The sequence below is a fragment of the Gossypium arboreum genome, chromosome 5, assembly GCF_025698485.1.
Source record: "Gossypium arboreum isolate Shixiya-1 chromosome 5, ASM2569848v2, whole genome shotgun sequence".
Classification (NCBI taxonomy): Eukaryota; Viridiplantae; Streptophyta; class Magnoliopsida; order Malvales; family Malvaceae; genus Gossypium; species Gossypium arboreum.
The window spans coordinates 32,598,493-32,620,521 of NC_069074.1; the positions used below are offsets into that span (position 1 = coordinate 32,598,493).

At 31.8% G+C, this 22,029-nt stretch overlaps 2 protein-coding genes across 2 annotated transcripts; one reads left to right on the forward strand and one right to left on the reverse strand.

The window, feature by feature from the left end:
• Window positions 1-281: 281 nt before the first annotated feature.
• On the forward strand, window positions 282-5,859 carry LOC108489895 (uncharacterized). Its single transcript, XM_017794620.2, has 8 exons — window positions 282-1,054; window positions 2,141-2,311; window positions 2,436-2,507; window positions 2,974-3,087; window positions 3,386-3,466; window positions 4,039-4,176; window positions 4,889-5,116; window positions 5,423-5,859. The coding sequence occupies exons 1-8, from the start codon at window positions 533-535 to the stop codon at window positions 5,801-5,803; spliced, it is 1,707 nt and encodes a 568-aa protein (XP_017650109.1). The 5' UTR covers window positions 282-532; the 3' UTR covers window positions 5,804-5,859.
• Window positions 5,848-8,605, reverse strand: LOC108489896 (inactive protein RESTRICTED TEV MOVEMENT 2-like). The gene is made up of 2 exons (XM_017794621.2): window positions 8,366-8,605; window positions 5,848-6,584 (listed from the first exon to the last, which is right to left on the reverse strand). Exons 1-2 carry the CDS (start codon window positions 8,496-8,498, stop codon window positions 5,998-6,000), a joined length of 720 nt encoding a protein of 239 aa, XP_017650110.1. The 5' UTR covers window positions 8,499-8,605; the 3' UTR covers window positions 5,848-5,997.
• Window positions 8,606-22,029: the final 13,424 nt, after the last annotated feature.

Consider the following 22,029-nt stretch of genomic DNA (forward strand, 5'->3'; position numbering starts at 1 on the left):
CATAATTAAATATAATTTAATAAATACTCCTATAATTATGAGTTAATGCATGTTGTGTGTAAGTATGTTATTTATGTCGAAAAAATTAATTTTTAATTGAATGATATAAATAGTAGTGTTAATTAAGAAAATATAGATTCGAGTAAGTGAAAGAGGAATTATTTATTTTAAATTTCAGAATTTTAAAATTAATTTATGTTTATTTGAATTATATTGGATTGATACAAATTAGTAGCGGGAATTTAAAATAATTGGATAAAAGAAAATGAATTGGTTAATTCACGGCAGAATGGCATATGCTATTAAATTTAAATTTCAATAGCGCCAGCTAGCTTTCTGAAACGCAGATGATAAAATTCAATAATGCAATTATTAAAAAAACTTTCTATTCTTTTTTTTGTCTTTTTCAGTGGTTCATTCTTGAAGATAAAGAAAGTAAATCTTTGTTTTTGCTTCAACTCTCCATTTTTTCTATCGATTCTTCCCATTCTTACGTTTATTTCCGCAAGAGAAAAAAAAACCGTAAATTTCAATGGTGGTGTCATCAACTTTTGAATCCTCTTTACGAAGAGGGAATCCGACCTCGAGAAAGGCAGCACCGTCATCGTCGGAATCTTCGAAAAGAGCTGCGGCAGCTCCTCCTCGGAGATCCAGAAGTGTAAGTGCCTTTTCAAGAACCTCTAGTTCTGACTTCTCCGGATTCTCCATTAAGCGAGACAACCCTCTCTTTGTCAACACCAACAACAACAATAACAGCAACAGCACTAGTAACGACGAAGACGACGACGATAGCGGAGCTTTGTTACCAAATTCCGGCTTTAAATCCGACCGAATCACTTCCAAAACGAAGCCCAAAGCTGTTGCTGCCCACGATTATAATAATAGGAGAGGCAGACCTGTTTCCAGAACTGGCTCCGATGGAAAGCAATGGTCGGGTTCGGGGAATAGCATTAGCAAGGAGTCGTCTCGGAGCTTTTCCGTTGTGGATACAAGGAGACGTGGGCGCTCCGTCTCCCGCACTCCGCTTTCAAGAACCCATGTCGCTACTTCTGAGGTTTTGCCAATTTTCATTTCCATTTTTTGAAATAAGATTCTCGTTCAATTTTATTTCATATAGAAGAATCTGGAATGGATATTTTGCTTAGGGCTGAGGGGAAAATAATGAGAACCGAAAATTGATTATAATTTCGGCTTTGACTCTAATTTTATTGAAATCATTTCGATTTTGATTCAAGTAAAAACATTGTTTCAGCTTTTGTTTGATAAGTTAAATACAGTTATTCGAACTGAACCTCAGTTAACTGAAATTTCTTTATTTTTAATTTTTAATTTTTTTTGTAACATTTTAAATTAGGAGTAATAGAATTTGTGTGTATATGCTTCGATAAAAAAAGAATGTGTATATATGCTGTGTTCATGTATTTATATGGATCTTGAAACATTTGTGCAATGTTCATGTCGTGTAATCCTCGTATGGTAGTATTGTCCAAGTCTAAACTTTTTACTCGGTTTTTGCTCTCTTTTTTTTTTCTTTCTCATTGAAATGGAAAGGTAACTAGTAAAAGAAACAAATTACGTTTTAGGAATTAGTTCTAATGTAAAACTGATTAATGAAAGCCACTGTTTCCTTCAAAAAGAAGTGCTACATTTTCTCTGCGAATGAAAAATCATACATTTTTCCTTTCATAAAGTTAAAATTTTGATTATTTGTATGTGTCCATTTATTATTCAAGATATTCTTTGACTTTTGCTTGTTTATTATCTGTTTGAACTGATAATTGGGAATGGGTATTTATCTCTTTTAACTGATTTAATCGGTCGAATCAATCAAATTTAAAATTTCGTTTTGGTTAATTTGATACTTTTAAAATTGATAACCTAATCTTAAATATATTTTTATATAATATATCATGTATATTGCCTTATTATATTTTATACAATATGTCTATATGATTATGTAAACGATTTATTTTCTAAATAGGCAAAATTACCGATTGAGCTGGCCAACTTAAGTTGGTTTGAGTTTTTATGGTTAATCATAAGCAACTTGATTTTTCTTTAGTTTCTTTTTTCTTTTTCTTTTTTTTCCTTTTCTGTTTACTTCTTTTATACTGACATTTCTTGTTCTTGATTTGGGCAGAGTGAGGTGGAGCAAGAAGGTAATTCCTGGATGAAATCCAAGAACAAAGGTAATCTAAGTGCTACTTCGGGTAATGGTCAAAAGGGTAATTCAGCTCAAAGCAGATCTAGTTTGACACGGTCAGGTCATCGGAAGCCTACTGAACCTTTGGATGCTTCTCCTACAAGTTTGGTATTAACTCTAAGGACCATTTTGTATTTCTGAATCAAAATTTTTTGAAAGATTTGTTTGATATTAAGTGCAATAAGGAGGGATCTTTCTTTGTAATGATTTCATAAACTTTTTTTTGGTTTAGTCCCGTTTAGAAACTGCAAAATGGAATGATTCGGTCTCGACAAGTTCTTTTTCAGAAGCTGAACTGATGGAGGTGAGATTTTGGGTAATTTGAATTGATTTATAGTATGTGGAAGTTTTAATCACAGCTAGATCTGAGAAAACTGAAAACCGAACCATAGTGTTTGATTTCAAGTCTTGTTTTACTGAATTCTGTTCATTTTCAGTCTGGATAACATCTAAACATATTTCGTTTGATTTTTGACTGAGAAGTTAAAAAAACGAATGGACCAAGTCTATCCTAGCCAGTGGAATTTGGTTACCTATGACATTCTATTCATTTTTGGTTCAGTTTTTTAACAGATCAAAAGTACTGAATAGTAACTATAATTTCTTACCAAAACCGAACCATTATTACTCTATCTCAGGCCAAGCATTTAATTCATAGTTTAAGAAGTGCTTGATTTTTTATTTATTTAAATTTTGAAGCTGATCAATATTATTGTTTTACATTTGTAAATCTTCTGAAACACTTTGTTTGTCATGCTTTATTTTTCAAGTCATTCCAAGGGGAGAATTTGGTCGGAGATGCTACTGCTGCTAGTGACATATACAGAACTGTCAAATCCGAAGTGAGGCGGGCTATTTCCGATATCCAAAATGAGCTTCAGGGTGTAAGTTAATTTGGCTTCTTGGATTTGAAATTATCCCTTGGATCTCTAGATGAGTTAAGTCATTGGACATGAGGATACCTTTGTCTTCAAAGCTGCTTTTTCCACATACCTGTATTTGACACTCGTATCTGGTCCAAGTAACATAGTTTGTAAATAATCTGGAGAAGAAAGCAAATACTTGATTTTGGTATTAGTTATTTTTCTCACAGCTTCTCTGACTGTGTTCTTCAGATTTACCTTGTAAAGAGGTTGAGCTGTATGCCGGTCAATGATTTGTTATTGCTTCTTATGATTTCAGGCTATCAGGAGTAATGCAACCACCAATAGGGTTGAGCTAGTTTCAGACATACAACATGAATATGCTACAAAGCTCGAGCATGTAATTTTCTTCTTTGCAAACGTCTTTTTATGATCTAAATATGTTTTACCTTTATATGCTAGAAACATGGACACGTACGTGTTACTTTTCTCTCTCCTGAATCCCTGATCTACTTTTTTCTCTCAAAAAGAAAATTGTGCCAATTCTTGTCGGCCTGTAGGTCCAAAGCAGATCAATGGCCCAATGGCTTTTGCTTCTCCTCTCCCTTCACTTACCCTCCTTTGCTCTCCTTTTTTTTTAGAAAAAATTTCCACTTCATTTGTTTCAGTTTTTTTTCTTTTAATAGAAACTTAAAAAAAAAATTTGCTGATGGCTACGGGCAATTGATCCACAAGACAGTCTGGCGATGACTAGGATTTTTATACCATGTGTCCTGATTTGATTGGTTGGTCTGGCCACGTTAAGAATTAGTAACTGTCTGTAGTCCCAGAGCCAAACTGTACAGAATTGAAGTTCAAGTTACATAAGTACACATTTTAGCCTTTTAGGTACCAAATTTACTGATATGCGTATGCTGCAACGTCTAAATCAAATATTTAATCGTATATTTTCCTATTTCCTTACATTCGCAGTCCCAAGAACGTGCTAGACAACTTCGAGCTGACCTAGCTGTAGAGGAACACCGGGGCATGGAGCTTAGTAGGATTCTGAAGGAAGTGCTTCCAGATGCAAAGACTCCTAGCACAAAGAAATCTCATCCACGTAGAAAAGTAAGCATTTATAGTTTACTAAGTTTCCCGATACAGTTTTACATTTTACGTATAAAAAGGCAATTTTTGTACTGATGCATGCCTATAATTGTTCAGATGAGGATTGTACCAGTCCTGTTGGAAGAGAACTTTTCAGATTCTTATAATCATTTCAAATACTATTCTTGCAGTTTGTTGGGTTCTTTATCTGAGAGAATTTAATTTGTACTTTAATTTGTATAAATCTCATTTCCAGTTCAAGTAAGTTTCACTGCAGTTTACACAGATTGCATCATTTAGGAAGTTTAGATGACAGTGTTTATGTAGGATTTCCTATTTTGTTAAAGTGTTAATTCTAAAGGTACAATAATGAGTCGTTTCATTGCATTAATGTTCTATGTTATTCAGACTCAGATGTTAGTGTCCGATATGGATATGTGTCTAATATGAGTATGTTTAACTTTTTTCAAGTTTTTCCATGTATTTGAAGGATCATTTGAGGGTCTTATCCTCACGCCCATATCCAAATATGTATTGGACATGGTACTTCAAGCAAAATGAAGAATCAAAGTAGCATAGTTAGTGTTTGCAAAATATTATGCATGAAAGTTGTTTTGATTATTTCATTGATCCTATTGGAAATTTCCAGATAATTTGCATATATGTTGGTCTTTGAGTTTGCTTCTTCGCCTGCTCTCTTCTCTAAATAAATTCTACTTAAATATGGTGACAGACTAGCATTGAGAGAAGGAAGATATCAAAATGCCTGACAGATGATGCCCTTGCCTATTTCGATGAGTGTGTATCACTATCAACATTTGACGGCTCTGACTTCTCATCAATAGAAGATCCACCAGTCAAATGCGTGGGCACTGTTGATGTTGATGGAGTATCGTTGCCGCATGCAAATTCAAGCATTCCGTCCACCAATTTCCCTAGCAGTTATCTCCATGATAAACAGGTTTGTTTTTCATATATTCATATTTCTCATAATGTTTTTCTTTCATTTTTTTTAAATCTAGATGCTAAAACTGATGGGCAAATCAAGTAACTTTAGGGCTTGTGGTTGGTAAAACTGGTGTTATTCAGAAGGGTGTAAGTGTTGGATACGGAACGCATCTGATGTGGCGTTTCTCTCTTTTAAGTTCAAAAGAATCTCAGAGTTGAGGCTTGATATGTAGTAAGAAAATGCAGTTGAAATCATGCATGATTGAACTGTTGTCTATATCGTCCAAAAGAAGAAAAGTCAATATTTCTATGTTTGCAGGAAGGTCCATTCACATACAACCATGATGTTTCGGGTTTAACCAGCAGTGACGGCAGCATGGAGCAGAACAGTATCGATTGCGAATGGAATCGGAAATTCCAGTTTTCCTTTTCTCCCAAACCAGGTTCGATATGCGAGCTCCAACAAGACATTAAAAAGTACGTCAAAGGTTTTGAGAAAGACACCGGGAAGATTGATGTTGATTCACGGATTAAACAAAGAAATAGTTATGATCGGGAAGAATATAATTTGCTGGGATCACAACAAAGCTTGTTGTTTGATCATGTGTTCCTCAAAAACAGGTTAGATGCTGGAAGTTTGCATCTCTGCAACGGTGGATGTTTTTCAGCTTCATTTTTGCCTTTTGCTTCTTTAATCTAAACCTAAGGGCTTTAAGAATAAATAAATATAGTATTATACAAGTATTTGTTTTCAAATGCACGAAAATATGGGGTTTATTTATTTATTTATATACAAATTATTAATGTAAATATTAATTAAAATATGTATTGGTATGTAATTTGCTATTTCTTTTTGGTGCTAATCATGTAGAAGAAGTAGGCAAGTAGTTAAGGTTAATGACCTAGTAAAGTATAAAGCATAGAAACACCCAGTCCCACGACGATAACAACTGCTAACCCCATATTCACTAACATTGTCTTATCATCATCTTCCTTCCTCGTTTCTTTGTTCTCCTTCACTTTCTCTTCAACCACCTTATTAACAGATGATCCGTTGCTTTCAGCCTTCTTCGCAACACCCTTTCCTTTTCCATCGCCTTCCAACTTCCCTTCCTGGCTTTCATCTCTCACTGAGCCCGTCTCTTCCATAGCGGTTGTTTCTGGTTCAGCTGCTTTTCCATCATTGGCCATCTTTTTGTCGACAGAGTCCGCCGTTGTTTCTGGAGGGAGGTTGGGGGTTTCCTCCACCAACTCATTGGTAGATGGTTGTTGAGAAACGTCATTGGAAATTCTGGGGAATTTGAGGGTAAGAATCCCTCGTCCGAATAGTTTCTCCATTTTAGACAAATGGAGTTCTGGTGGAATGTTGAAAACTTCATCGAGTGGCAAAGTTTTGTTATTAGGTAGCCGACGCTTTCCTTCTATTTTTAGAGTTGCAGTGGAAGAGTCGGGTGTTATTATCAGTTGATCCACTGCGAATGCTGCAATATCAGGCACGGAAAACAAAATGAATAACTAGCGAAAGTCGTAATAGAGATGTACGAAAATATCCATATTCAATAGTTTATCATTTACAACTAAATTGACTTGTGTTTTATAGTATAATATAGATAAATTTAGTAATTGTTATGGTATATAAAACTATACAAACACAACATGAAAACATGAATTGTACGGATGTTGAAAAAGAAAAACCAAAAGGATATTATGATATGAAATAAATAATATAAATGTAACACGTCTATTCGAAAAATATAACACGGGTTATTAATGTATCAAAACTTATATAAAACCAATGTTTTTAGAATTGTATTAGTGGCTAAATTGTTACTAATTTATCGATCTAATTGGCTCGACTGGTTCATTCAGTTTGATTAAATAATTTATTAAAAAATAAAAATATTAAAAATACAATTCAACCATTCAATCCAAACATCTAGTTCAATCAATTTTTTATTTGGTTTAATTGGTTTGTACTAATTACCAGGTTAACTAATTCAAAACTTCTCTTTAAAATATTTTCTCAATCGATTCCTAATTCAACATATCTGATTGATCGATCCAATACAGTTCAAACAACTTTACATAAAACTCTAAATATAATTAAGATATTGAAATGAAAACATGAATTGGACACGTTAAAAAGAAAGACCAAAAGGATGATATGAAAAAAAGTAAGATGTCCAAACCAAATCAATAACATGAGTTATTAATATATATCTTGTATAAATACCATGTTATTTAAACTAAATTAGATTGGTCGATCGGGATATTGGTTGAAAAAGTGCTTTTGAACTAGTTAGACTGGAAATTATTGAATTAGTTAAAAATTGGTTAAATCAAGATTTCTTAAAATTTTAATTTTTTAATAATTTTTTAGTTAAACTGATTGGATCGACCAATTTGACCATCGGACCAGTTTTGAAAAAATTGTTAAATGCTAATGACAATGTGAATGAAAAAAAATTATGTAATAAATTTATTTAAAAATCATATAAAGCTTAAATGTGAATTGGGTTGAAATGATAAAGTTAAGATAATGAAAATTTTGATGTTTTGAATTCAAATCATGTGTATGCATTTTTAAAATTTTATATAAAAATATAAAAAAAGACAAAAATATCTTCAAAACAATATTTTTCACTTCATAAAAATAAAATTTTTTATTTTGATAATTTTACAATTGAATTGAGATCTAATTGTTGCATAACACTAGTTCAATCAAACTTTTAAATAATCGTATAGACGTAACACCGCTTTAAACCACCATAATATGGCCGATCTCAAACAATAGTTGGTATTGTTGCAACATGCAGAAGAACATAGGTTTGAACACTCTTAAGCGTGTATAATTTAAGGAATTATGGGTAATTAATAGAAATTGTTGGAACGGTTTTTAATGCACTGTTGTTTGAACTGAATTGAACTAATTGAGATACTTTAGTTGAAATGATTGATTTGAGAGTCGATATGAATGTTGATTGAATAGGATTGAATATTGTTTATTTGATTTACACGTGAAAACTTTTGATCTGAAATCTCAATCTTCCTAAAAAGCTAAGCCTCAAGTAAACATGTTAGCCCGATAATGACAGGTTTTTTACTTACATATTTTAATAATAAAATTGTATTAATATGAATAAAAATAAAAATAAAATATTTGTCTTTAGAAACTAAATTTGAGGTGGTCGGCCTCAGAAACAAAACTTATAATAACACCCATAACCATGTAAAAATAAATATGAAAAAAAGGGGAAAATACCAGGAAGATAAATGAATAAAAAGCTAGCATCTTGTTGATGCTTCCATTCAGATTTAGGCTTGAAATTCTGGGATGGCTGCTGCTGTGGAGCTGGTGGTACATATATCCCATTTGGTCTTGGCCCTCTGTTCATCTTTCTTTTCTTTTCTTTTTTCTTAAAATAATATTAAAAGCTTTAAGAAAATATGTAAATAAAAATAAAGAAGTTCTGTGGGGTTCATTTTTGAAGGTTTATTTATAAAAGTGTGGGTTTAGGAATTTGTGCTTTGGTTAGGTTATAAAGGAATAGGAGAGGTATATTCTTTGCCTAAATCCTAGGTAGTTTTATCATTTTAAGATACGTTTTACTACAACTGTTAATCGGGTTAGGCTCGAAATTTAGGAAAGTTTAAGTGAAAATATTAGGTTTGAAAAATAAGTTTAGACAAAAATAATTTGATTCGTTTAAAATATGAGTTAAGCTCGAGCTTAAACATTTAAGGTTTGAGCCCATCTCGACCTAGCCCTTTTTAAAGTTTATAATATTTTATATATTATGTTATTTAAAATACATAAAAAAATAAATCTATACTAAATATGTAATACTACTTTAATGTAATCATTAAAACAATATTAAGATGACTATATAAAAATAAAAAAAGAAGAGTTTATTATTCTTATTCTTATATCTTTTAAGAGCTATTTAAATTTAATTCAAAATGGGACAAATTAATATGTAAATAAACCAAAAGTTTAATTAAGTGGAACTCTTTTTTCAACCAATCTAAACAGGGCAATTACTTCGTCAGGTCCCTAAATGTTTTGCCCTTGAATGTTTTAATTCGGTACCGCCAATTTGTTAGGCGACACCAAAAAAATTATTTTTTTCAAAAGATCTTTAGGGTAGTGCCGCCTGGAAAAATAAAACGATAGTTAACTCTGCTGTAGAAATCATGTCATTCTCATAATTAATCTTGAAATTAAGATATTTTTATAAGTTTTTAAACTTAGATGATATTCCTAAAAAGCCAAGTTGAAAAAAAAAAAGGTTCAGTTTAATATTAATCTATCTGGCGTAAAGCAAAGGAATTCATTAATATGTACTTCTTCCATACTTTTTTTTTTCCTTTTTGCTTCTTCCGGATTTCACTTCAGTCCTGTTTTTATAATTATTATGATTTCATAATTTTGTGCATATATTAAATTTTCTTATTTATAAATCTTTTGTTTCAATATCATTAAAATAAATCTCTATATGTGGATGATAAACGGATGTGGTTGTATATTTTACTATATATATATATATATATATATATATAAACCTTACGAGTTAAATTTATGGTTAAATTTTGCTATTAGTCTTTATATTTTATGAAAGTTGTGGATTTAGTATTTCTCAAAATTTAAAATTTCAATTCTCACTAAATAATAACTATTAAATTTATTAATTTAAGTTCTACTATTTCTAAAATTTATTTTAATCAGAAATTTTAAAATTCAAAAATATATAGGGACTTAAAATGATTCAATTAAAGAATATGGACTAAATATATAATTGTATACATAATACATGACTAGTAATTAAATTTATCTAAATAAATTTAACTGTTACTATTTAGGTCGGGATTAAAAATTCAAAATTAAGAAGTACAGATATTGAAATTGAGCAATGCAAAAAGTACAGAAGCGAAAATTGATCAAATTAAAGTATAAAGACTAAATTCATAACTTTTTAAAGTATAGTCACTAATAACAAATTTAACCCTAAATTTATCTCTCTCTTTTTTTTTAATATGAAATACGAAAATTGTTAAAAATCACTAAAGATGTTAAGAATAATATAATACATTCTTAGATAATATTTATATTTTGACCCATAATAAACAATAAATATCACACCATTAATTAATAATAGGATGGCACATTATCACATGTGTAAAATAGAAAATATTAAAGGGCTTAAAATAAATATTAATAATGATCATTAAACATAAATTTCGAAACTCAAAATTTAGAATCCTCTTTAATCTAAAACTTAAAAATCTAAAACTTGAAATTCAAAACCTAAAACCTGAAAAAAAATTATAATTAATAAATGAAAATGTGTTATTTTATTATTAACTGTTAGTTAGTGCATGACATTTATTCATTGACCACTCATCAAATATTAATCATTATTATAAATATTTTAAACAATGTTTTTCAAAGTGTAATTTTTTAAACTGAAAGTTAAAGCTTGGACTAGCAAATTTTTAGAGTTTAACAAACTAGGTTAACTCCAATTTAGAAAATATTTTATCAATTCTTCAACATGGTTAGTCTAGTAATTTTCTTTCTACTTGAAAAAAAAAAACAAAAGTAAATGAATGGAAGGTTACGAGGTAAAAGTAATATGGAAGTAGATATGATAGTTTTAGATCGTATTTGTTTTTTTTAAATAAATAATTTAATTTTATTTATTAAATCAAATAATAAATTAGTCTCTTTTTTAATTAAAATTTCATCCATCCATTTGTATTGTTAAAAACTAGTGTGGTTGAAGAAGCAAATAATGACATATGACGTGTTACTTATATATCATGTGGATATGTAAAGATCAATTTTAATGATAAAATAAACGATTTTTAACAAAAAAATTAATTTACTTTTTATCTAATCTACATAGATTAATTTATCTATTTTTAAATAAATAAAATAAAATATAATCCAAAACGCAATACAAGGTCACATTGTACTTTTACCAAAATAGTGAAGTAAAAAAATTCTATCATCAAACCACCCCATTGTTGGTGGAAAGCAGTAGAGTGACGGAAAAAGTCGGACATAGGGAGGAGGAACCACCTGACATGGAGGATACGTATAGGGGTTCGCCTTAGGAAGTCATATGTCCTTTCACGGATATTTTACCTAATACTATCAGAAACTCAAAATTTCCTGATATTCAGGAGAAAGTAGTATGATTTTTATGGGTTTTTTACTAAAGAAGTACAAAAAAATAAAAAAATTCTAAAATAATACAACATAAAAAGTAATTACCAAAATGGTATGCTCAGGGTGGTCACGCCGCTGTGAGAGGCAGTATCACCCTGATTTCTGCAATGAACAGTAAAAAAATGCTGAAAACGAAAAAAAATAAAAAAAATAGGTGATGTGGGTGATGTGGGTGCCAAATGCTGAAACCGATTTGACCCCTCATGCAGAGGGGTTTTGTTTTTTTGTTTGGGGGACCATAATATATGGTCCCCAAGGCTCATTTCGGGAACAAAGAAGGAGAAGAAGAAAAAGAAAAGAAGGAGAAGAAGGAAAGAAGAGAAGAAGAAGAATGAGGAGCCGGCCGACGCTTGAGAGAAGAAAAAAGAAAAAGAAAAAGAGGAGGAGAAGAAGAGGAAGGAAAAAAAAGGTAATTTTTTTATAAATTTGAGTAATTAATGTTAGTTTAAGTAAAATAATTTATTTATTTTAGTTATTATTATTGTTGTTGTTGATTGATTTGGATTTAATTTAGATATAATTTTTATTTTATTTCTTTGCAATGTGTTATTTGGTTAAGAAGAGATATTAAGGTATGTTTGTATTTATTTTATATTTTCATTGAAATGTACGCATGTTATGTGCAAAGAATGTTTTATTGTTATTATTTTATGTAATTTATTTGTTAAGTGTGTTTTAGGTTGATTAAATATATTTTTATAAAATTTATTTGACTTATTATATTCTGATTATTTTAATTTTTTTATTTTTTATGTAATGGGGTTTTAAACCTTTAACAAAAAATAGTATAAAAATAAAATACTAAAAATATGTTAATGAAAAAATAAAGTACGGGAAGAAATAAAATACGAAAAAAAACTTTTTTGGGAAAGTGGTGCTGATGAGTTTTTGCTAAAATAATATAAAAATAAAATATGAAAATATTATATTTTAAAAAATAAAATACGAAAATAAAAAATATGAACAAAGTGTCAAAGTCAAGGTTATTTATTAAATTAATATAAAAACACTTAAATAATACATTTGAAACATTTTTAGCTAAAGTAATATAAAAATAAAATACTGAAAATAATATATTTTAAAAATAATATACAAAAATAAAAATACGAATAAAGTGCTAAAATCAGGGTTATTTATTAAAAATATAAAAATACTTAAATAATACATTTGAAATATTATGTACTAAAATAATATAAAGAAATAAAATACTGAAAATAATATATTTTAAAAAATAAGATAGGAAAATAAAAAATAAGAAGAAAATGCCAAAATCGGGGTTGTTTATTAAATTAATATAAAAACACTTAAATAATACATTTGAAACATTTTTGCTAAAATAATATAAAAAATAAAATACGAAAATAATATATTTTAAAAATAATATCTGAAAATATTTTACTTATTATCATTTTAAAATAATAATAAAAATATTTGTATTTAAGTTGGATATATTTAATTTTTAATCTAGTATAGCAAAAAAATATGTTGTCAAAAAATTGTTTGCTATTTTTTTGTAAGTTATTCTAATAAATATTTAAAATCAATCAAACATTAAAATTAATAACTAAAATTTATTTTGAAACTGCAGGCATCGCAATGGCTTCATTGATCAATAAGGAACTTCTTCACATATGTGACACAGTTAATAATACGGTAATATATTGTTATTTGTTAACCATGGGTTCCATTAAAAAAAGATCTACGTAATTTAAGGAAATAAACTATGTTATTATAACTATTTTCTGTAATTTAACACTGTCAGGACTCGTACCGCATATTAAGGGGCCGGGTGAATAGTGTAAGATATTCCCCGGATGCACGACTAATGCCCTACTTGGAGCTAGCTGGATTTGGGTTAGCAGCATTGACCCGGACGATCGATTTGTGGTACGATTTAATATCCGCATTAGTCGAGCGTTGGCTACCGGAGACCCACACTTTTCATTTGCCGTGTGGGAAGTGCACAGTCACTCTGGAGGATGTTGCATTACAGTTTGGGCTCCCAATCGACGGGGATGCTGTCACGGGTGTAAGTGCGATAGCTGAGCCAGCTGAACTTTGTTATAGCCTACTAGGAGCCTCGCCCGGCGATGCTGAGTCTACTTTTTCGAAGTTGAAATTTACATGGCTAAAAGCCAATTTTCAGCATTTGTTAGATAATGCTACCGAAGAAGAGTTGGTGTACGCAGCTCGAGCGTACATTATGCATATCATAAGGGGTGTACTGATGCCCAATTCGAACAACAATAAGGTTCATCTCCAATATTTACCTCTGTTAGCTGATTTTAGAGGTGTGCATGGGCCGAGCTACCCGGCCCGACCTGAAGGCCCGCCCGAAAAATAGGAGGGTTTGGGTAAAAATATAGGCCCAAAATATGGGTTTGGGCACAAAAATGAGCCCCGTTTAGAAAATGGGCAGACTCGAGAAAATTTTTTGGCCGGGCCGGCCAATTATATAATAAATATATATATTTTATTTTAATTATATTTATATTTTAATTTTAATTTTAATATAATCAATTTTTATTATATATTTTCAATTTGTGTATTGTTTTAATAATTGTTTTAATATATTTTTTATTTGTTTCTTTTTTTAATATTTGTTTTAAATGTATTTGATTATTTAATATATTTTAAAATTTTTTATTTAATAAAATAAGTTAAAAAAATTTAATATTGGCCGGGTCGAGCCGGGCTTGGGCAAATTTTTAGGCCCATTTTCGGGCCGAGTAGGGCCCGGGCCTAGAAAATGGGCCTGAAATTTTGGGATGCCATTCTTGGCATCGGTTAGTCACCAACCATACGTATATTCGTTAGTTAACATGTGATAAAATTTAACTTATTATTAATTGACAATTTCTTTATAATGATACTATTCTAACGATACTATATTTACTTGAAAATTATTTTCGTAGATGGAGTATTTATCCGGGTATCGGGAGGTCGTACACTGTCCCGATATATCGTCTGATAATTGAAACATGCCGGGGAAAGGGTAAGCTATTCAAATATTCGTGACATGTAATTACTTTGTACATCTTACTCCAACCATGTTAAATTTTAATCATGGTATTTAATCGTGCAGTTTATATCGATGCCATACCGTAGACTAGAAATTGTGGCTATTATACCCTCGTCTGCCTATGTTGATTCTCATTTGTGGTGCACTAACTCACCAATTATCAGTTTCAATGTAGTCGAGTGGTACCACGGGGATCGAGTACTACGACAGTTTGGTTGTATCCAGTACATCCCGAATCCGCCAATGCAGGTGGGGGAGGAGGTTCACGACAAGAACAAGAGAGGGAGACATGGACAGCATTGGGGGTTACGCACTGAAGATATGTTGCGGTGTGGGAGAATCGGATGGCTCGAAGACCTCAGATGGATATGTCTTCCGATTTGCGACCATCGTTAGAGTAGATATAATGGTACTTTAGTATGGGGAAGCCATATTTACTTGGTGGGTAGTCGACTATAGTCCCCCTGCACGTGCAGTGATTTGGGGCATATGAGCCAGTGGCCGATATAGAGCCCGATCCACAACCAGATCCCGAGCCGGACCCAGAACCGGAGCCCGAAGTACAGCTGGAGGCTGAGTCCGAGCTATCGCATTCACATTCGACTGATACTTCTTATCATCCGGATTTGGCGAGCAATGACTATTTCCCGGGCTCGTCATCACATTCACATTCGGTTGATACTTCTTATCATCCGGATTTTCCGGAAAATAACTATTTTCCGGGCTCGTTAGAGGGCGGATACAATTACGAGTTTGATATGTTTGGGTCATACCCACCACAACATAGCACTTCTCCCAGCCCATATCCACCGCATTATAGCACTACCCCCGGCCCGTATCCACTGCAGTACTCTACTCCTACTGGGTTGTATTGACCACAGCATGGCAGTCCTCCCGACTCAAGTTTATCGATGCCATTCGAGCCATATGATTTTTCTTCTATGTATCAGACACCCTCACCTGCGATTGAAGAGGATGTTGGTCGTCACAATCACCCACGACGTGAACGTCGACCTCCGCAGAAATATACCCCTAGGACCACACCATCGAACCATCAATTTTAGGGGTTTCTTGGGTTTTGATATTAAAAAGTTTGTATTTTTTTGTATATATTTAATTAGATTAATTGGAACTTTGAAAAGTGGAACAAAATTTGACCATAACCTAAATTTGATTAATTTGGCCATTTTTGAACATTAAAACACAAAAACTTGTAACAAACTTAGTCTTGTAATATAAATTGGAACAAACTTTAAATACATTACAACATTAATCTAATTGGAACATTAATTAAATTGGAACATACTATTACATGGACATATGAAATAGATGATACATATGTAATTATTTATGCAAGTTGAGTAAATGTACACTCAACCATTACCTTGTTTGTATATGTGACTAATTCGTTGATTGAGTGTAGGTAATTGGTAAAAATTACCTTGATCGATGGAATGTTTGGTTATGTGTACTTCATGAGAATTGAATGATGATTATATTGAGTTTTATTGTGTAATTGAACATGGGATCCATGAAATGTTGAGTTCATGATTAGTTGAAAATGATATTATGATAAATATCATTATATTGTACAAAAACAGTTTGGACAGTAGCAGTAGTCCGACTTTGAAAATTCAATAAAAATTGTAAAAATTGAATTAAAGGCTGGATAAAATATGGAATTAAAGCTTAGTGAGTCTAGTTTCACATATAAGAAACGGTGTAAGTAAAAGAATTTCATATTATGAGATATTTGAATTCTTGTGAGACAGAGCCACAATGATTCTAGAATCCCCTGTTTTGATTTCAGAAAATTATTAAAAATTTTACAAAAATATTTTCAAGACAAATAGACAAGAACATTATCCAAATCCCATACTGTAATATAATTTATTTTTAGTGAATAAGGGTCAGAGTTGTGGAACAGCAAAATAGGGGTAACTTTAAAGAATAAACTGTACTAATTGGCTAAATCAAAAATTCTGAAAATTTTATGGTAAGAAGATATGTGAGCTTAGTTTCTAGAGAAATTAGCGGATCTTAATTTTGAGTTCTGTAGCTCTAGATATAAATAAATTCGTAACTGCGAGTCGAGAAAATAGCTTGACTGGATTTTGAACAAATAGAGGAATATTTGCAATATAATTTTTTAATATAAAATAAATACATTACAACATAAGCTCAATTCCTACCTGATCGTGACGATTGCCCGACATGATAGTTTCGCTGTGGGTATTTACTCCGACTATGACCGGCTAACATGCATAATCCATAACGCGTACCTTCAGATTTCTCCCTAATGTCCATTTCATTACGGATTCTGGTTGATTGCGGACGACCACTCGACTTCCTGCGTAGCCCTCTGTCTGGGACAAGTTCGAAAGTCGTCGGAGGCACTTCCCACGTAGACAGGTCGGGCAGGACAAGGAACTCATTTTTCCATACACGTAACGTGCGATTGAGTGTGTACACATCATTGACAACTTGTTCAACATTAAGGTTCACTTTAGCACACGCTGCCACGACATACGCACACCGATAATGAAGTGTTTGGAATCTCCTACAATCGCATTATCTATTCCAGAGATCAACTCCATAGGACCTAGGTGGTATACCCAGTCGACGACCAATGGTCTCCGTAACTTGAAACGTTTCAAGGCGTCGTGAATATATTTCTACATTCATCGACCTCGTCATCCGACGGTTTGCAACCATTGCATCTCTGACATCTTCGAAAAACACGTGTCCCGCCTCAATCTAATTAACTTGTTGCTGACCCATTCTTAGCATCAAGGTAGTCAACCTGTAGAATGTAGCCGAGAAGACTGTTGAAATCAGAAGATGTCGTGTTTTAAACAATACAGCATTGACCCCCTCCACTAAGTTTGTGGTCATTTGACCATAACGACAGCCCTCGTCAAAATTTTGAGCCCATTGTCACGGCTCCATAGGACCCAACCACTGTCGGAAAGATGTATTCGTTTGACCCTCCATGTCACTCTAAAGTTGAGTCATTCTTTAGCGAAAAATGTGTGGCTCTAGCTCATACGCTGTATATGTATTAAGAAAAGATAAGTTACAGTATTGCCCTAAAAACTTATATTGAAAAGATAAGGCAATCATTTACCCATTTTCACAAATTTTCTTTTCCAGTCTGCATTCTTATAATATCTAATGAAGTTAGCTGCGATGTGACGGATGCAGTAAACGGATCTTCATGGTACACCGTAACGTTTGATGGCGATAATTAATCATTTCCCTCTATCAGAGATAATGCATATATTATCGTTGCTAATAACATACCTCCGCAGGTTGGTAAGGAAGAATTCCCACGATTCCATGTTCTCCTTATCTACAATGGCAAATGCTATCCGGAGCACGTTTCTGTTGCCGTCTTAAGCAATAGCAAAAAGTAAGATCTGTGTATATTTTCGATACAGCCAGGTCCCATCCACTTGCACAAATGGCTTGCAGTGGGGAAATACGCGCACACATGAATCAAACATCCAGAACATCCGATGGAAAATTCTTTTTCTCGGTTGTAGTTGGTCATTCGGGCTGTAATAAGGTCGTGTCTGTAACTCAATGACGGTCCCCGGTATGTACTCCTGCATAGCGACTATCCATTCCTGTAGCTCGTTATACGACGCATCGAAATCCCCATACAATTGCTCTATTGCCATCTATTTTGCTATCCATGCCTTTCGATATGACACTCGATATTGAAATCGTGCTTGCATTTTGGCAATCAGTACCGAAACTTTAATGGTCGGCATGTCCTTCACCATTGGCATGATACACGTACAGATAGTTTTAGGATCAAGTTTTCGATGATCTTCTGTCATACGTGTTGATGAGCATGTGTGCAGCCCAACAAATTTACGTATCTCTCACATCTGCGAATTTTGAATAAATGCAGCTCGTACCTGCCAATTGCAGCCTTCTGCCGACTTCCAACACTCCCCAATATATAATGTCGGTTTAGACACTGCAACTTTATAATCTACTGATATATTCATGCTATACCGCTTAATAGCAAATATGCACTCTTCTTTACTTTCAAATCTCTGGCCGACGAATAACTCCTCAGGATCAGATTTACGGCCAGTCGGTGAGCAGGAAGTATTTCAGAGTACTCTGGGAACTCGGCTACATGAGCCGCGTCGAGGTCTATGAGCGACATGTGTGGCCCAATATTATTGTGAATCACAACACGTCGCATTTGGTTCCCGACCGAAGACGCGTTAATGTTTCCATCGTCATTCACGTCTTTATCATCAATATCATTGGGGACATCGTCCACATCGAGATCACTATCACTATCGACCTCTTGATAACAAGGATCACTACTATCATAACCATCATCACCAACCACATCCATATCGGGTGTAACATTAAGATCGATATCGATTCCACGTATAGTCAATTCACTATCAATGTACGATATTGGAGCCACCATGCACGGTTCTTGAGCTCTATGTTCCTCACCATACGCAGTGAGATCTTGAGCTCTATGTTCTTGAGCTCTATGTATCTTCCTCTGGGAAATACTGTACAATCCAATTTAGATATTCTTGATTCTCTTCATATTCATCTTCTACAATCCAATTTGGCAATTCCTCGGGATCTTCTTCCTCTTCAATTTTTATAACGGGTATTGAAATTAGAAATTTTCTTGGTAATTTCCTAACATCTAATTTATCCATCCATGGTATGTCAATCATATTTTGCTTCCCAGTCAACTTTCGTGAACCTATATTTTGTCTCGCTATTTTCTTTGCTCCATAAGAGATTATAAACTTTACGAAGCATATAACTAGATTCCAATAGGTTCGTGGTACCAATGTCTTCCAAAGTTGGTCTAAAATGATTTGATGTTCCTGTTCTATTAATGTCCCTTTAAGGGTTAAGTATTGAACTTTATTCTTCCTAATCATTTCATGACCTTTCCACAACACTTCTTGCATCCTTTTATTTACTATGATAACGTGTTGAACAATGTTTTCTTCTGGTTTCATTCTGTAATCTTGCTCTTCTCTCATCATCTTATCAACTTTCTCCCTTTGTGCTGAAGTTGTTATTTCATCAGGCAATACCAAATATGTTGCCATTTCTAACAATATCTATAACATGCCAAATAAATTTCATAAATTTCATCTAATCAACCTGAAACGAGTTTTTTATCCTAATAATATAAAAAATAAAATAAAAGATTAAGTACCAAAAATGGTACTTAATCTTTCAAACAACCTATTTTGCTATTTTATTTTATTTTTTATATTATTAGGGTAAAAAACCCACCTAAAACACATATAACAAATAAGTTACATAAAAAACAATACATTCTTTACATAACATAAATAGGCTTTTTAGGGTTTTTCTTTTTTACAAAATTAATATAAATTAACAATAATAATAACTAACAATAATTAGAGTTTTTTACTAATAATAATAATAAGGGTTTACTAACAATAATAATAACTAACAACAAAAATAATAAAATCAACAATAATAATAACAGCAAAAACACAAAAACAATAAAAAATCCATTATTTAAAAAAAATTATACCTTCTTTTTTCTTTTCTTTCTTTCTTTTTTCCTTCTCCTTCTTCTTCTTCTCTTCTCCTTTCTTTCCCTTTATTTTCTTCTCCTTGCTGCTGCTTCTTGCTCCCGGAGTTGCTGCTTCTACTTGCTTTTATACTGCTTAGGTGCCACCTCTGCCAGAGGCACAACCGGTGCCGCCTCTGGCACCCAAATCACCTTTTTTTTTTTCGTTTTCAGTATTTTTTTACTGTTCATTGTCAGAAATTAGGGTGGTGCCGCCTCTCACAGTGGAGTGACCACCCTGAGCATACTATTTTGGTAATTACTTTTTATGTTGTATTATTTTGAATTTTTTTTATTTTTTATTGTACTTTTTTAGTAAAAAACCCGAGATATGATTATTGATTTGATAGATGGAATTTCACCAATTAAATTCTCGGATAGAATATTGTCCCTCATGGAGATTAGTATGGGCAAGACCATCATCGCCAAGCTGCTTGGGAGAAAATTTGGGTTTAATGCATTGCAGAAGACAAATTTCACTCTCTACAAACTTTTATAGACTTTTCAACTCATGGTCCTTGGGAAGGAGTACTACATAGCAAGCTTTTCAATCTAAGATAGTATCTGAGTTGTAGAATGTCATAGTCCAACATCATATTTTCTTCATAATGTTACTCTGTAATTTATCAAAGTCCAAAAGATTGAAAAAAATGAATCATTCATAACTATTAATGAATAATTCTTTGAAAAGTTAAAAAGATTAATAATCCGTTTTAGAAATCAAATATATGAGAGAGGAAGGTAATAAAATAAAAGAAAGAAGATAAGTTCTTCCCTTTGTTTGTAACATCAAGATTGGACACAAGTTATAGAATAATTACGTTTGTATAATCTAATCTATTATTTCCTGAATCTCAAATAAACTAACATATACAAATCAAATGTTTATTGGAGTGGTTAAGTTCAGTTTTTTATGCATATTGACAGCATAGGTTCAAATCTCATCATTTGTCGTTTTTTATTGTTTTTATTTAAAATATAAAGATAAAGTACTGTGTAAGATTATAACTGAAACACGCTAATGCTAGAGGTATTATTTTTTACACATGTTGTAGTATATGAGTTAACAATAAACTAATTCGACTGATAATATTTAGCTACTCTTATGAGTTATTTTTAGCAAAGAGAATGAAAAAGTTTCACTTTTTTTACAAGAGTTATTACTCATATTTTTGTTTTCATAATGTATTAAATATTCTATATTTTATATCTAACTATTATTTTTTTCTTTATGTTATTACACTAATAACTAAATGAGGCATAAAGGTAAAATATATTGCTCGAGGTTCAAGCTCCCTTCGGATGCAATCCCACTTTTAAGTTTTACTTGCAATAGTGAAAATAAAATTTAGAAAATTAAAGGGTAGAAAAGTAGAAAGATAAAAAAAATATAATTTGTTTGATAGAAAATATAAAAAATTGAAAGAAGAAATAATTTTCATTGCTTGATATAATGAGAGAAAATATAATAAAACTTTTGAAAAATACATAATTTTAAATTAATATACAACTCTTTCATATTTTCTCTTCTTTTATCATTCCAATTTAGAAAAGTTAATTTTCTCTCCTCTTATTATCCCAATTTAAAAGATTAATTTTAAGCATTAAGATAAAAATAATGCCTATTTAATTTTTTTCTTTTACTAAATGCACTTAAAATTTATTTTTTAAATTTTTATTCCTTTCTGAAACTTTCTATTTCTCCACTCAACCAACCAAAATTTATTGAGATTTTAAAAGTATAAAAGGAAAAATCCACTAAAACGCAGTACCAAATTAGTATGTCTGAAAAAGTTGTCACTAAACTCCAAAATTTTGGGTGGAGTTCAATGCTATAGTGAGTAGTGAATACCACAGAAGTCCAAAAATTGGGGTAATTCTTCTTTTACCCCAATCATTTTTTATTATTAATATAATTTTTATTTAATATATATAACATAAGCTAATTTAATATTACTTCTCAAAAATATTTTTGAACTAAAAAAATTTTTATACAAAAGTTAAATTTGCCCGATTCAATTTTGGTAAAAAGTGTTTTTGCAATATATATATATATATATATAT

What these genes read in the sequence shown, in the direction of transcription:
- LOC108489895 (XM_017794620.2), top strand. Translation starts at nt 533, where the DNA reads ATGGTGGTGTCATCAACTTTTGAATCCTCTTTACGAAGAGGGAATCCG. An exon ending in CCCATGTCGCTACTTCTGAG is followed by an intron (nt 1,055 to 2,140) that starts GTTTTGCCAATT and finishes TGATTTGGGCAG; the next exon opens with AGTGAGGTGGAGCAAGAAGG. An exon ending in GTTATCTCCATGATAAACAG is followed by an intron (nt 5,117 to 5,422) that starts GTTTGTTTTTCA and finishes CTATGTTTGCAG; the next exon opens with GAAGGTCCATTCACATACAA.
- LOC108489896 (XM_017794621.2), bottom strand. Translation starts at nt 8,498, where the DNA reads ATGAACAGAGGGCCAAGACCAAATGGGATATATGTACCACCAGCTCCA. An exon ending in TTTATTCATTTATCTTCCTG is followed by an intron (nt 6,585 to 8,365) that starts GTATTTTCCCCT and finishes CTGATATTGCAG; the next exon opens with CATTCGCAGTGGATCAACTG.